The 15,471-nt window shown below is 56.6% G+C and overlaps 5 protein-coding genes across 5 annotated transcripts; 3 read left to right on the top strand and 2 right to left on the bottom strand.

The window, feature by feature from the left end:
• Nucleotides 1-4,616: 4,616 nt before the first annotated feature.
• On the top strand, nt 4,617-7,116 carry FAO2 (Long-chain-alcohol oxidase FAO2; the record flags this gene model as incomplete). The annotated part of the gene is made up of 5 exons (XM_037316513.1): nt 4,617-4,978; nt 5,048-6,131; nt 6,182-6,266; nt 6,315-6,400; nt 6,448-7,116. The coding sequence occupies 5 exons, from the start codon at nt 4,617-4,619 to the stop codon at nt 7,114-7,116; spliced, it is 2,286 nt and encodes a 761-aa protein (XP_037185981.1).
• Nucleotides 7,117-7,241: 125 nt separating this feature from the next.
• Nucleotides 7,242-7,904, bottom strand: moaC (Cyclic pyranopterin monophosphate synthase; the record flags this gene model as incomplete). Its single annotated transcript, XM_037316512.1, has 1 exon — nt 7,242-7,904. One exon carries the CDS (start codon nt 7,902-7,904, stop codon nt 7,242-7,244), a length of 663 nt encoding a protein of 220 aa, XP_037185982.1.
• Nucleotides 7,905-8,082: 178 nt separating this feature from the next.
• Mocs1 (Molybdenum cofactor biosynthesis protein 1) lies at nt 8,083-9,378 on the bottom strand (the record flags this gene model as incomplete). The annotated part of the gene is made up of 1 exon (XM_037316511.1): nt 8,083-9,378. The coding sequence occupies one exon, from the start codon at nt 9,376-9,378 to the stop codon at nt 8,083-8,085; it is 1,296 nt and encodes a 431-aa protein (XP_037185979.1).
• A 941-nt stretch (nt 9,379-10,319) lies between these two features.
• Nucleotides 10,320-11,976, top strand: WRAP73 (WD repeat-containing protein WRAP73; the record flags this gene model as incomplete). The annotated part of the gene is made up of 3 exons (XM_037316510.1): nt 10,320-10,344; nt 10,397-11,250; nt 11,305-11,976. The coding sequence occupies 3 exons, from the start codon at nt 10,320-10,322 to the stop codon at nt 11,974-11,976; spliced, it is 1,551 nt and encodes a 516-aa protein (XP_037185980.1).
• Nucleotides 11,977-13,679: 1,703 nt separating this feature from the next.
• On the top strand, nt 13,680-14,753 carry CGCA056_v001249 (uncharacterized protein; the record flags this gene model as incomplete). Its single annotated transcript, XM_037316509.1, has 5 exons — nt 13,680-13,742; nt 13,796-13,931; nt 13,981-14,207; nt 14,260-14,339; nt 14,687-14,753. 5 exons carry the CDS (start codon nt 13,680-13,682, stop codon nt 14,751-14,753), a joined length of 573 nt encoding a protein of 190 aa, XP_037185010.1.
• Between the last annotated feature and the right edge of the window lie 718 nt (nt 14,754-15,471).

Raw genomic sequence — 15,471 nt, 5'->3', positions numbered from 1 at the left:
GCAAATGAGACAGGAGCTCGTTTTTCGAGGAAGGTATCTCAGCACGCGACCGCAGCAGAGCTGTTGGATGGTGGAATGTGAGGCTCCGACGTCGATCCGACTCGGTGACAGTGGGAGACGTGGGTGAATTCAAACCAAAAAGGAGGAGTGGAAGAGCTCTGTTCAAGCAGGTTGAAGCTCTTTCGCAGACAAGATCTTGCTGACCCAATGGCGCAGATGGTGCTCTGTCTGTCACAGTTGCAGATGGAGAGTCTTCCAGAGAGAGAAGAGGAGAATGGGGAGGAAGAAGAAGCAGAACAAGCAGCAAGGTCCAAGCGAGGGGATCCTCGAGGTCTTAATATGGGGAAGGGGAAGAGTGGTTTTCTGGACCGGAGCTGGAACACTGGAGCTTGAGCTGGAGTTGGGACAACAACTGCTGGGCGTGTGAGTGCGTGTGGTGTGTGGGCATGGACGGGGACGGCGACGGGGATCAAGATGGATGGGATGTGCTTGGAGTGTGCAGACCTTGCAATTCTTGACGTGGATATGATGGGTGTGCTACCTCACCTACCTTACGTTAGGCCAGGCCAGGCGGCTCCTCCCCTCCTCGTCACGTAGGTATCTGCACTGCTACTACCTACCTCTAGCTTGATTGGTTTTTTTGGCGTGGGTGCGGTGACGACGAGGAAAGTGGACATGATGGGACAAGATACCTCAGTCTGCTGCTCAGACTTTAGTCATATTTAATGCTGGGGTCGGAGCGCAACGGGCTGATGTCAAGCATGTCAAGCACGCCGCGGCAGGGCAGAGGCGGAGGCAAAGGCAAGCTGGGCATCCGTAAATGCTGCATTTCGCTGCGTGCTATGCAGTGAGAAGGTGCTTGTACCGTCTCAATGCCATGGGAAAGTCCTTACCAGATGGGTAGGTATCAGTCCAAACCAAGGGATGAATGGTGCGTATTTTTGGTTTCCTCACGGTGACTGCCCAAGTAAGGGGACGAGCTACCTTACCGTAGTACCTACCTTACAATGTAAACCACCAACAATAGGAAAGAGCAGCAGCACATCGCCTTCCTGATGCCGCAAGTCCCTCGTGCGCGCTTGCCCGCCTTGTCGGGTGGCCGCGGGAGGTGCTACTCTCTGTGGATTCCACCACTGAACAGCGGCCCCGCCATTCGATGGGAGTGGTCCGCCAAGCAACATGCAGAGACGGATACCTTGTCCTGGCTGACGATTGTTGAGCAAGCACATGATTAACACCACCGCCAACCTACGCCTCCGGATACTGAGACTCCGGACGAAGGGCGCCGCGCCGCCTTCCAGACGCTGTTGCTGTTGACGGATGGGAGTCCAAGTCTCCAACAACAGGGGCCCTTGGGGCAGACGGATCCAACTTGAACCCAAGATCGACTCCCTGAACCTCACTTGCCTCGGCTCTCGACATCATCCTTGCTCTCTTGCTTTTTTTCTTGCAAGGAATCATGGATCGTTTTTACCCTGTCCGTCTGGGGCAACATTTCGCAACAGGGCCCGAGCAACACCAAGAGTCAACTTCAGGCTTGCCTCGGAGCAAAGTTGCCAACATCAGCATCGGCACCGTTCAAGTGATATTAGAAACGGTTGGACCAGCTGCGACATGGGTGCTTCTTCTTGAGATGTGCCCCTCGCTGTTCCACGAGAACGAGGCGCCAACAAAGCTTTGGTCACCAGCTCCAACTCTAATTCGGGAGCCGCTTGCCGCAGGAAAGGATATGCTGCTTCCAACCAAGGCACCTACAGGCTACATACACTAGGAGCATCTGTTCGGCCCAATTGTCGACAAGGCCATTGTTTGGCCACAAACCTGCACCACCAGCCCGCAGTCCAGGCCAGTCAGTGCTCTCTGGTCACGCTTCTTCCGACATTATGCGACACCCACGAGATCGTGATGAGATTCTCCTGTGTACTATCTGCCTGACACGAACTGCCCGTCGGGAGCTCCGGCTTGTCACTTGAGCAAAGGGGAAAAAATCGTCAAGCACAAGCGACGTACTTGCAACGGCGCGCAACACGCATTCTGGAGAGACGTCGGCTGCCAGGGACCCGTTGTCACCCAATCCCTTCTGGAAGCTCAGCCTGGGCGAATAAAGCCCCTGGTTCCTGGTGGGATCCTCGCGTGCGGGTTTCGTATCTTTACGGAGGAAATGCTAGTGCCCTCACACAGATGTCGTTCTGCAGGCTAACGCGCATGAAGTAGCTCATGTTGCAAACTATCGACAGTCCATCCGCCGTGGGCCCTGGCTACCCGACCTGCGTCCATTTTGTTGGGGAGCGCTATCCCCGATTCTGTCCATCTTCCTGCTTCGTATCACAGATTTTTCTCTCTTGATTGCAGGCCTTTTGCGGGAGGACCCTCTTATCCAGCATCACCGAATCGCTTCAGACGCTCCGATAAGCATGTGAGCGACCGGGTTTCGAAGCAGGCTTCTCTACGCGGTTTGCCATTATGCCATTGATGACGGCCGTCAAGTCGGACTTGGCCGATTAGACTCGGCCGGAACGCATCGGACGGCATTGAAGCGCCTCTCCCGTCTTCCACGTTCCTTAGTCGGCATGGCATCATACAAAGACACACCTGGGTGGCCCCCTCAACAGCTGCGCCCAACCAGACATTCGACTGCAAATGGGCGACATGTTCAAGTCGTGCAGTGCACCGCCGAAAACCAACCACCCCGCCAACTCCGATGTTCGCAACCGCCAACAGCCTGGAAAACGGATACTACCAGGAAGGAGCTTGCGCGAGTGCTCGCAGAACGGTCAACAATTTTCTGCGCAGATCGACTCTCACATGCATTTTTCAGACACTCTTGACGATTTTCCCAACAAATTCGGCCTTCAGAGGCAAACGCGGCCCCAACTTCCGTTTTGAACGCTCTTGGCCGCCAGACCGCCCATCGCCAGATGACACCCCGCACCCCCTGTAGACGGATGCTGGACCCGCCATTGGACCCTGAAAAATTCCACTGGACGTCTGCAGACTGCAGTCCGTTAGAGGGGAAGCCAATCTGGCATTTGGCCACTGACACCCTGCCGCCGTCGGGCTTGCTTCTGCTTGCCTGCCTTGTCCTGGATGGTTCGCTCGCCCGGTTTTGCCGGCCCCTTGGCGATGCTGGACGGCAAGCCGATGCGCTACCGAGTGACAGACCCGAGCCCCTGGTCTAGGCTGTCCCAACGGCCCCGTCGCCGGCCCGGACCCAATGCCTAGTGTCCGGCGAGATTGACCATGGCGCCGGCTCGCTAGCGAGCTGTCAGCCACGGAGACCGCCGACCTGGCCGGGATGAGTAGTTGCGCCATGTGCTGGACCCAGGACACGGAGTCTGCGCCTCCGGGTGAGACGAACTGAGAATGGACTTCATGTAGCGCCCGGAAGCTTCCAACGGCCAGCCAAGTTGCATGGAAGGCTGTGGCATCGGATGTTGCTCATGGTTTCGATGAAGCATATATCAAGCAACAGACGAGCAGGTTCGACTGACGGACCATTGTAGAATCATGAGCATTTCCAGTTCTGTACTGTTCATGCGAGCCGAGGCTGAGCCCTCCCCGGCTCAGCAACTTGCATCATCGATCTGCCCCACAGGATCTTGAATCTCACCACAGGCATAGCAACGTACGATCGGCACCTACAGCTGACCCGGCATCTTCCTGTTGGCGCAACCTCGAACCACTACCAGATCTGCCCATTGAAGGTTCTCCGGAGTCAGATTCCCGACAGTCCGGCTCCCAGGTGCGCGGCTGTGTCGTTTTGAAACCAATGCGTTCTTCCAAGACACCAGCAAACATGCGTTGCAGCCGCGCTCTAGTCAGTTCAGCCCTTCAGCAGTCGGCCGGTCCCGTGTCGGGCGTCCGGTATTTCACTTCAGTACCTGTGGTGCAGCTTGTTGATCGCATCAAGGTGCTCTCTCTGTCTCATTAGCTGGGCTCTCGGTCTCCCACTCAAGCCGGCTCCGGCTCCGTTCCCCGCACGATCAGACTCAGCTTCTCTTACTCGCACTAACAACCTGCCGTGAGGTTGCATGCACCCAAGTGCCGCGCCATTGCTGCACCCCGCCTGCATATCTGTTCTGACAGCTCCGTCACCTAATGTTGGTGTGAAGTGTTTGTGCAGACGGCTCGAACTCCAAGACAATCAAAGTCATTTGGAAGCTAGGATGGGTTCTAGAGTGACCCGTCAAATCTAGCGATGGCAAAGCTCTTTGACCTCTTGCAGGCATCCCGGATTGGGCCTAGGCATTTCGTCAGGGAGAAGCAAGCAAGCAGACGCGATGAAAATGGAGGCTGGACGCCTCTTTGCACAGACCCCGCATCCATGGGAAACACGCACCCCTGCAGGACCACCATGCGAGCAGCAGGGGGCAACCAACGACGTCTCTTTGCTCCCACACAGCCCAGCATCAGTCGATCATGAGCTTCCGAGGTGCTTTCCCTCGCTCATGTCACTGAAAGTATACCTTATCCCAAGCTCCCCCTCACCCGGTCGTTTGCAACTCTGCTGCACGTCAACCCCCTCAATCGATAGGCCTCTTTACCGTTGTATCCGTGTGTACCGCCACACGCCTCTCGCCATCCCGTATCAACAACAACTTCCGTACTTGCTCACGATGGGTTTGCCGGAAGAGGTCTCCAAGCTTGAGCTTCCGGTGCTGCCGACCTCTGACTTTTGGAACGAGACGCAATGGAGCGTTCTGTTTTCCTTGCTCGAGGCGGCGTTGCCGTCCATCGCGCGGCCCGCGACCCTCTCAGACAAAACGAACCAGGTCCGAGTGTCTGAGGCCGAATATGCGCAGGCTCTCCAGCTGGTCCAGAATACTATGAAGAACCCCCCGTCAGAGGAGAAGTTTCAGGAGTACCTAGCACACTGTCCCGCGAAGGAACCCAAGTTCGTCGAGAGCGTCACGAGAACCCTGGCCGCGCTGCCTAGTGCTGCCCAGAAAACGCTGGGTGGTGCAATGGGCGCGTTGGGGTATGCAGCGAGCCACCCGTCCTACCATGGATGATTGAGAACACACGAATGGGGCTGACCAAATGACAGAACCCGCACCGGTACATGGTTTCTCACGGGGTACTGGACCCCGGCCAACCAGCAACCGCTCTACGTTCGTGAGAGGATGCTCAAGGCGTGGCAGACCTCCAGAGTGCCGACTATCCGCGTCTTGTCAAAGTCACTATGTCTGCTGGCCCAGAAGTGCGCCGTGCAGACCAGCCCCCTGTTCAGAGAATTGACTGACTACACCGACATGCCTGATTTCCAGACGCACGGCGAGGGCTTCGACTTCAATTTCATGCAGGTCGAGTCGTCAGCCTCACCGGCCATTGTCGAGACCGACGTCGTTATTGTTGGCTCTGGCTGCGGAGGCGCCGTCGCTGCCAAGGTCCTGTCTGAGGCGGGCCACAAGGTGCTCGTCGTAGACAAGTCATACTATTTCCCGCCCTCGCAGCTGCCCATGACTCAGGACACGGGGTGTCAGTACCTGTACGAGAACGGCGGCTTCATCACCAGCGATGACAACTGCCTCAACATGGTTGCCGGCAGCTGCTGGGGAGGTGGCGGCACCGTCAACTGGAGCGTTAGCTTGCAGACTCAGGGCTTTGTGAGAAAGGAGTGGTCTGAGCAGCGCGGCCTGCCCTTCTTCACCTCGCCGCAGTTCCAAAACTCGTTGGACAAGGTATGCGATTTCATGGGCGTTGGCACCGACAAGATCAAGCACAACCACCGCAACAAGGTGCTGCTTGACGGGTCCCGGAAGCTCGGGTGGCACGCGGCCACGGCCCCGCAGAACACCGGCGGCGCGGAGCACTACTGCGGCCAGTGCCACCTCGGCTGTGGATCGACGGAGAAGCAGGGTCCCACCGTCAGCTGGCTTCCGGCGGCGGCGGCTTCAGGAGCCAAGTTCATTGAAGGATTTGAGGTCGAGAAGGTCACTTTCGACGAGTCCACAGGCTCGAAGCGTGCGACCGGTGTCGTCGGAAAGTGGATCTCGAGGGACTCTAACGGAAACGTGAGCACGCCGGTGGAGCAGAGGACCACGAGGCAGGTCATCATCAAAGCCAAGAAGGTCATCATGTCTGCCGGCTCTGTGTCGAGTCCTCTCGTGTTGCTGAGGAGTGGTCTCACAGTGAGTCGCGGTTTCTCACGGTTAAGTCTATTCTGCTGACCAGGTACTAGAACCGACACATTGGGCGCAACCTCTACGTACACCCCTGCAATCTTGTCGGCGGATATTGGAAGGAGGATGCGAAGCCATGGGAGGGTAGGTCGCAATCACGCCAAAGCGTACGCAGAAGACTGACATGCGCAGGTGGCATCATCACAAGCTACTGCTCCACATTCGAAGATCTGGACAAAGCAGGCCATGGTGTGAAGCTCGAACCAACTTGCATGATCGTACGTATTCCGGCATCCTCCCTGAACGGTTACTGACACGCCTGCAGCCCTACGCGATTCTCTCAAGCATGCCTTGGCAGAGCGGGCTCGCCGCGAAGATGGCCGAACTTCGCTTCCGCCACTTTGGCGCCTTCATCTCCTTGACCCGCGACCGCGATCCGGGCCGCGTGTACCCGGATCCCATCACCGGCCGGCCGCGCATCGACTACGTAGTGTCGGACTTTGACCGCGCCAACACCCTCGAGGGTGTCATCGCCATCGCCAAGATCTGCTACGTCGAAGGCGCGTCTGAGATTCACGCCTTCTTCCCCGGTCTTGCGCCTTTCGTCAAGGAAGACCACGCCGAGCCGCCCGAGAAGTCCATGGCCGACCTCTCATCGTCCTCCCACGAGAACGGACTGGAAGACGACGGCACGCTCGACGGCGTCAACGACCCCAAGTTCAACGCTTGGCTCGAGGAGGTCAGAAAGGTGGGCAACGCGCCGCCCGTGGCCATCTTCTCATCTGCGCACCAGATGGGGACGTGCAGGATGGCGCCGAATGAGGACGAGGGTGTTGTAGGGCCCAAGGGACACGTCTGGGGCACAGAGAACCTGTTCGTGGCGGATGCGAGCGTGTTCCCAAGCGCCAGCGGCGTCAACCCGATGATTACCAACATGGCCATTGCCGACTGGATCGCGGCGGGAATCGCAAAGGAGCTGAAGACGGAGGCTTGATAGAGCTCTGTACATACACGACTGTAGAAATGTGTGCGAATACCCGAATGAGAGACGTGGGACAATCTTAGTTGTTCCAATTCAGATCTAGAATGGTTGTTTTCTTGTGTCAGCTGTGAGCCGCATCACGGCATCTCCCACCGCCCACTCTTCCCCCCGTCCTTCAACACAACCCTCAACCCCCCAATGACCATGCCCTTGTCCACCGCCTTGCACATGTCGTACACGGTCAACGCCGCCGCCGAAGCAGCAGTCATGGCCTCCATCTCGACGCCCGTCTTGCCGTCGCAGGTGACCGTCGCCTCGACGTTCAGCACCGTCTCGTCCTCGCGCTCGGATGCGGGCTCCAGCTCGACGCCGACGTGCGAGAGCAGGATCGGGTGGCACAGCGGGATGATGTCCGGCGTGCGCTTGGCGGCCATGATGCCCGCGACGCGCGCCACGCCGAGGACGTCGCCCTTCTTCATCTGGCTCGCGCGCACGAGGCGGAGGGCCGTCGGCGTGGAAAAGGTCACGGTGCAGACTGCCTTGGCGACGCGGGCGGTCGGGGCCTTGGACGAGATGGAGACCATGCGCGCCGAGCCGGTTGGGGACACGTGGGTCAAGGTGGGATCCTGAGGGGCAGCGGCATCGTCTTCCGGTGAGCGTGAGCCCCGCCGCAACGGCGTGGAGGACAAGAGGCGGGCCTGGTGGGCGTACGTTGTCGGGACGAGCAGGTGGGTTGGTACTCTTGGGACGCCTCGGGGAAGCGAGTGAACAAAAGACCTGGGCCCAATCAAGTCGGACATCTCAGGCGCACGAGCTGAAAGAGACGGAAGCGGTTGAGAATCTAAGGGACAGCTATATTCAGTCTCCCGTCATGTACATCGGTTGATTCATGAGCCCCGTAAAAGCCGCGCCCAGCCGTGGTATACAACGCCGTTTGATGCAAACCAAACTCCCCTCCGAAAGATGATGGGAAGGCCGTTACCCACCTATCAAGATCATCGGCCTGTTCTTCATGTGCTCCAGCTCTCCAATGCCGGCGTGCTTCTCCTTCTTCCTCTTGACCGCCATGCCAATGACGTCGAGAAGCTCTGCCTCGTTAAGCGCCGTACCCAGCGGCTTCTCGGCGTCTGCCAGCCCCTGCCGACGGTCCATCTCGATCTGCTTCATTGCCTCGAATGCCTTTTCGTCAATGGGGTCGCCGTTGTTCGACTTGCGCAGAATGTCCCGCAGCGAGACCTCAGTGTTGCCAAAGAGACAAACTTTGAGGTTTCCGTCGCTGGTAATGCGCAGTCGGTTACAGGTGCCGCAAAAGTTGTGCGTCATGCTCGTGATGAATCCTATCTTTCCAGCGTGTCCCGGTATGCGCCAGGTCTTGCTCGTGTCGTTCTTGTGGTCCTTTACCTTCTCCAGCGAGGGGAACTTTTCCCTGATCATGTCCAGCATCTCGGCATAGCCCAGCATCTTGCCCTGGTTCCACTTGTTGCCGTCAAAGGGCATGTACTCGATGAAGCGCACCTCGACGTCCTTTTCCTGTGTCATCTCGACAAAGGGGACAATCTCGTGGTCGTTGCGGCCGCGCATGACTACGCAGTTGATCTTGAACTTGATGCCCGCGCCGTGCTTGTTGAGCTCAAAGATCCGGTCGATGCTCTTTTTGACGGCGTCAAACCCGTTCCTCCTGGTCATGATGGTGAACATATGCGGATCCAGAGTATCGAGACTCAAATTGACGCCAGTGAGACCGGCCTCCACCATGGAGTCAAGCTTTCGATGCAGTGATAAGCCGTTGGTGGTGAGGCATAGCTCCTTCAGTCCGTGGGGCCTCAACGCCCCGATCTGGTGCATGAGCGGCACGATATCTCGCCGCACCGTCGGCTCTCCCCCCGTCAGCCGGATCTTGGAGACTCCTTGTGACACAAAAACGGAGGACAGCAGTACAATTTCGGGGGTCGTCAAGAGTTCCCTCGTCGGCGATAGCGGCACCCCCTCTTCTGGCATGCAGTACACGCACCGGAGGTTACAGCGTTCCGTAACGGAGATGCGGAGGTAGTCGTGCTGCCGTTGAAAGTTATCGGTGAGAAAATCGGAGAAGGGTTTCGCATTCTTTATGAGTTCGCGGCGTGATAGTGGTTGCCGTTGGGTGTTCGGTGTGACCTGAGCTGCAGCGGCCCCATTCAGACACCGCGCCTGCGTCGTCCACACCAACTGCGACCTGCTATTCCGTGGCATGCGCCCGCTGCGCAGCGCCGTGCGAGGCAGCATGCTGTGTCTCATGGTGGCGGCCTTGAGGGATGTTACGAGTCGGACAGAATGGATGTAGGAAAGGGACGCAGGAAGACAGAGAGGAAGGAAATGGCTGTGGCTGGGCGTCCTTCACGCTGCGCGATCCATCACTGATATGACATTCAGCACGGCGAGGAAGTACGTAAGAAGATGTCTTGAAAGATGGCAACTTTGCTGGAACTGGGGTTGCTCGATTGATATGCTATCAGAGCAATGAGAGCGCCTTCTCCGAGGTTTGAGATATGTGACCAAGGTGAGTCAGCATTGGCGTGGCGATTACCTATTTGACCGAGTTTCGAGCCTACTTGAGTTAAGGGCGCATTCGACACTGAGAGGAAGGCGGGGGATGGAGGGGAACTGCTGCTGATTGCTGAAGGACCGACGCACAGGTCACCGGGTTTGGCGGAGTTGAGCGAAAGCCAGCGGTCCTCCGGCCTAAGTATGGACGGGCGGTTCCCTTCGGCCCTGCAGTCTTCACCTCAGTGTGTTGGCCAACTGCCAAGCTACCTAGCACTTGCCAGTGGGTTGCCAAATTACCGTCGCTCTGATTGGGCAGCTGCCAGCCCCTAGCGGTCCTGCCCGCACCTCGTGGTGGACCGTGCTGATAGCTGCCCGGCGACCAAACAGAGGAGGGCGGAGCCCCGCACTAGTCTTGGATAGGAAACAAGGTAAACAACGTTGGCGACGATGTTTCCTTCCGTTCCATGCGACATCGGCTTTTCTTCAAGACTCCACCGAGACCCCAGACACTTCACATGCCGGATTCTTCAACTTGAGAAAAAGGAAGCTTCCACCATTCGCGAATCTCACCTCCCTTGTCTCTACCTGTCTCAGGCCTTTCCATCCTGGGAAAAGCGAACCCCCCCTGACTTCCGAACATCACCACTCCATATCGACGACACCTCAACGCTAACGCGTGAGTGCCATGCAGCATGCACTTCTCCAGGATCTTCAAATGTAAGTCGGCCCAAAGGCGTGCTTCACTTGTTGCTGACACGACTTCCGGTAGCATCGCCTCACTGCGTCGCAAGTCCTGATGGAACTCTGATCGCAACCCTTACTACTGGCAGCATCAGCTTCCGGTCCATCGAGACTTTGGAGACAACTCACAGCGTCAGGTTGCCTTCAAAACTCGGCCCAGCAAACGCCTTTCTGTGGTCTCCGTCATCGCGTCGTGTTCTCGTCAGCTTTGCCGAATCCATCCATGTCTACTCGGCCCTCGAGTCCGGCTATCGTGCTGTCGTCCGCAACCCTGCTTCACCAAACTTCAAACCCACTTTTGTTCAGTTCGGCGCCTCGGACAGTGAAATTCTCATGTGCTCTTCCTTTGGTCTGAAGTTTTCTGTGTTCGACCTCACGACATCGAGAGCAGTCGAGATCGGCAGCCCCAAGTTTCATCAACCGACATCGGCGCCCCGAGGATTCGCTCTTCGACCTGGATTGGGCCACTTGGCTCTGTTGACCCGCGTCTCTGGAAAAGACATTGTCAGCATTCACCATCCCACAACGAGAGGGGTTCAGAGATCCTGGCACCCAGAGACGGTCGACGCGCAAGGCTTGACCTGGACTCCAGATGGCCGCCGGCTTATAATGTGGGAGTCTGCAGCCCAAGGCCACAAAGTCTTGTTTTACACTGCAGATGGGCACCTCCTCAACACATGGTCTGGACCGTCTGCCTTCGAGCCTGAGGAGAAGCACTTCGATCTGGGCGCGGGGGTAAAGGTGTGCCAAGTCAGCCCAGATGGTGCTCGCATTGCTGTGTGCGACCACACCCGAAATGTCTGCATCTTAGACACCAAGCCAGCGACTGCATCAATGAGGCTTGAGCATCCTGCAGCCATCGTTCCGAAGGATACTGTTCAGGTGGGTGACGCAGGATTCGAACTTGCAACTTCGCAGGCTAATGAAGAGTGGTAGATATGGCAAGAACAAATCGGCAATGCCCAACTAGGCTCGGCTCACACATTCGTAAAGGCCACACAATCGGTCTCTGCTCCGGGCCGAGTGAGTGGTGGAAGCGTCGAGACCAAGCCAAGCCGTACCTTGGCCGTCTTTGATGCCTCGTCGACTCTTCTAGCCACAGCCTTGGAAGACTGGCCGAGCACGGTTTGGGTCTGGGACATCTTGTCATCGGAGCTTCGAGCTGTTCTCGTCTTCCACGGCAATATTTCGGCGTTGACCTGGCACCCAACGCAGCGCGAGCTGCTCTCCATCACTTGCGAGGGCGATGGCTACGACGGCCTGGTGTTCACCTGGGATCCCTTATCTGATGGACCCAAGACAATTGACTTTGCAGCACAGCTACCCGACGCAAAGTTATTCGGCAAATCGCAGGTGTCCTGGCTCAATTGGGCGGGTGATTCTGCCATGCTTCTGATTGGGGATACAAAGCATCGCCTCATGGTCTCCATGTCCGAATCCGACACGTACGGAGCTCCTTGGCAAGACGCACAGCGCAGTGACTTGACAATGACGACCGGGAAGGACGAAACGCAGCTGGACCCAACTGCGTTCGCTGAGTTCGACGAGGACCTGTCCAATTTAGACATGTCAGAAGTGGACGACACCTTCTCTTTCAAGAAGCTTTGATCGATCGCTCGTTGGCCACAACCTCGGGTCCGAGCCAGCTGCGGATACGCAGAGTCTCAGTCCAACCAAGTGGCCAAGCCAAGACTTTGGTATTTTCATGAACCAACTAGGCGGTCTTGATTGGTTTCCAACCACCCGCGTGTATAGATCATTGCAGCCGGGAGAGCAATCGGATGCATGGCCACTAAGATCCGTGGATTGACGTCTTCTGGGGGTGCTGTTCAGCTTGGATCATTGCCTCGCAACCAAATCCTGCACGAGATCCATTGGGGAAACCCCAAAAGTCGCAGACTGTCACTGCATCCCCTCGCAGTGGGTATGAGGGGAGGTCGAACACCGAGTGACCTGCCGGGTGAGGTCGGCCAGCGCTTTGCTCACCGCTGAATTGTCCAGAGGATCTTGGGGCTGCATTTTCAAGTTGAGACAGGATCGCGCGGCGCCTGAGAATGACTCCGGGTGACCACCACCATCCGCAGGGGCCTTCCCAACCAACAAGAGCCCGCATGGAATCCTCGTTGCTTTTCGCAACCTTAAAGATGGTCGTCGAAACGCAGGTCCTTGCCCGCACAAATCAGCATTGCGCAGATGCCTAGACTCAGCTCTATTGCTCTTCAGCAGTATTGACAAAACTTTCAATCAGCTCCGTCGGAATCAAGGGCGGAATTAGTGGTCATCAGCTCTGACGACAGGTTCAGCTAGCCAAGGTACCGGCCGCCATTTTGGGTGCCGCCGGACCCCTGTCGCCCCCTCCAAATAGCTGCCGCGCGAGACCCTGGCAATAGCTGGCACACGGCAGCCCAACCCCCGGTCGAATCGAACAGGAATGCAACCCACTATCGCGGGCTATCTTTGGGACTTGGACGAGAGCTCTTCTCGAAGATGTCGGATGCCCATCACCCCCTTCAAGTACCTTCAACTTGACGCTTCGAAGCTTCCTCTGCCACCAATGTCACCCAAACACCAGGAACGTGGCGCAAGATTGGATCAGGCGATATTGAACGTAGTCTGCTTACGCGCACCAACAATATCTGCGGGTGACAGGTCACAGCGAGAAGCAAACTGCACCAGACGACCCCACAAAATCAGGGACTCTTCATCCACGATGGATAGTTTCCTCTCTCGTCACGATCCCTTTGGTCACTCGATGTGGGTACTTGGTACAAAATAGGCGTGGTCTGTCCGTCAAATCAGCCAGCTTCACCCGAGACGGAGCAGTACAATGACTTGCGGAAGTTGCCTCGAGACAGCTTGGGTACCTGTGCCGACGTTTATCTGGAGTGGATTCGCCGCCAAGGACGGGGTCCAGCCAAAATCATGGATGTCTCCACGTCAAGCTCCTCATCGTCGACGCAAAGGATGACAGGGGCTACTTATTGGTCAAACAGCAGCAGCATTGACAGCATTGCCGCATAGAAGACCGACGTTGGAGGTCCGGCCAGCTTGACAAACTTCCCCAGAATATAAAAGGATTCCATTGTTCTTTGTCTGCAACCTCGATTCATTGTTTCAATTTCTGCCTACCCTGGACATCTCACGGTTGGCCAAGATCGTCTTGGTTCATCGCCGGATCTTGTCATACATGAGATCCCCTGTTTCGTCTTGGTCCCCAGCCGTCGCACGAAATTCTGGTCCGACTGAGCCATTGGGCTTACTTGTTGGACAAAGTCTGTGTTCGGAGCGGATTCCCGTCTCAACACGTCACCATGCAAGTTGGACAGCTCCCTCCGGGTCCCGAGACAGGAAATTTCTACATCCCGATTTGCAATGTGTGTTTCACCAACACGAGCTCTGCCTTCTGGCCCTCTGACAGTCGGCCTAGTTACCATTCGACACAAGATGGCAGGCGCTTAAGGAATGGCTTAGCCGCGACTGTGAAGTCGACTACATTCAACTCTACCACCCCACCTCGGGCTGGATCAGGGTCAAGGGGGCATACAATTTTTATCGTGCATGTGGTAGGTGGCCAAATCGAAGCGTGTCCAGGACCTGCTAACACGCGCTCAGATCGTTTGAAGGATGGAGTGTTCAACGGCAGACGCATCATCTACGATGACAGCAACATGACGAGTGCAATCGTCGTCAAGGAAGTGCACAATGACGAGAACGCGATTCCAGTGAACGGTACCGTGAAGTCTCGCCAACCAACCCCTGCACCATTCTCTGTGCAAATCGACCATCAACCCTCACCATACTCTTACGCATCCTCAGAAGCATCATCGTTTGAACAACAAGTGAGAGCCTAGTACTACATGGCGCCAATCTACAGTTTCTGACTTGCAGCAGGTTCCAACGGACCTCGGACACTTCAGCCAGGGGTATGATGGCACTCAGATACAGGGAGCATGGTGCCCTGAATACCCTGCGTACGTGTCCAACAGTGGATTCTTTCCGAGCACCGCGGCTCCAACCAACCAACCCAGCCAGGCTGTCTCTGTTGAACATAGACGAATCATAATTAGACGGATAGGACACAGCACTCCGGAAGACCAGATCAAAGCGCTCATTAAGCAAAGCCTGGCAAGAGTTACCCCGGTAAAGGCCGAGCTCCAGAGGATCGACGTCCCCCGAGGATCAGGCAGTCAGAACAGAGGACACGCCTTTGCAACATTTCGAACCGCAGACATTGCTCGAAGCGTTGCTGAGTCGCTCAACGGCAAAACTTGGAATTCCCGTCGGCTCGAGGCGCGTCTTACTACGGAAGGTGTCGCAGAGGAGCAGGCGAGCCGCGCGTCTCCAACGCCGACCTCGAGTTCAAGTTCGCGGCAGAAGAAATGTGACAGCTCCAGAAAGAAGACAAGCGAAAAGGCGCGTGCGCCGGTTCCCTCGGGGTCTGCTAGCCGCCCTCCTGAGCCTTCTTCGTCTCGCTCATTGCGACAAGGGTCGTCAGGTTCCAGCAGCTTATCGCCAGCAGAGCCGTCATCATCGCGCCAGACGAGGAGCCAGCAGCCAGCAGGGCCGGTGATTGCAGACGGGACTAGTCGCAGGTCTCGGTCCGAATCGAAAGAGGGGAGAAGAAAGTAGTCATTGTACCAACAGAAGCGAGCGCTTGAGATACCCCTGGGGAGCGCCAACACAGCTTGTTAGTCGGGAAAGCCAGCTATCTACCTCTAATTTGGGAAGAGTGTCTGCCAAACGCAGAGCTTGTCCCTGTTAATGCTGCCATTTAGTTCATCAAAATCTATGAAATTGTATCTATCACTCACATCGATGCCTTCAAATTTAGTACTATTTTGTAACACGACAGCAAGACCTCATAGCCAGGCCTGTGACTAATATGTCATCTACATACTGGGTTCTTCTATCGGTAACGTCTTGGACGAGTTCAACCGCAATGACTAGTCTTCCGCCAGGCGAGCCAAGCAAAGGGCAAGGGCGCCCTCGGGCTCATGCGGTTTGCCCTACGTGTGCTGCATTTGTCAATGGATACGGTTCGCTCGGTTGGTCGGGTACCAGACCAGGCCTGGTGTGACGATTCAGGAATCCGTGCATGGCAAG

This window comes from Colletotrichum aenigma (genome assembly GCF_013390185.1).
Source record: "Colletotrichum aenigma strain Cg56 chromosome Unknown KSG_Cg56_contig01, whole genome shotgun sequence".
Lineage (NCBI taxonomy): Eukaryota > Fungi > Ascomycota > Sordariomycetes > Glomerellales > Glomerellaceae > Colletotrichum > Colletotrichum aenigma.
The sequence above is the reverse complement of the archived record's forward strand: the minus strand, read 5'-3'. Positions and strand labels throughout refer to the sequence as shown.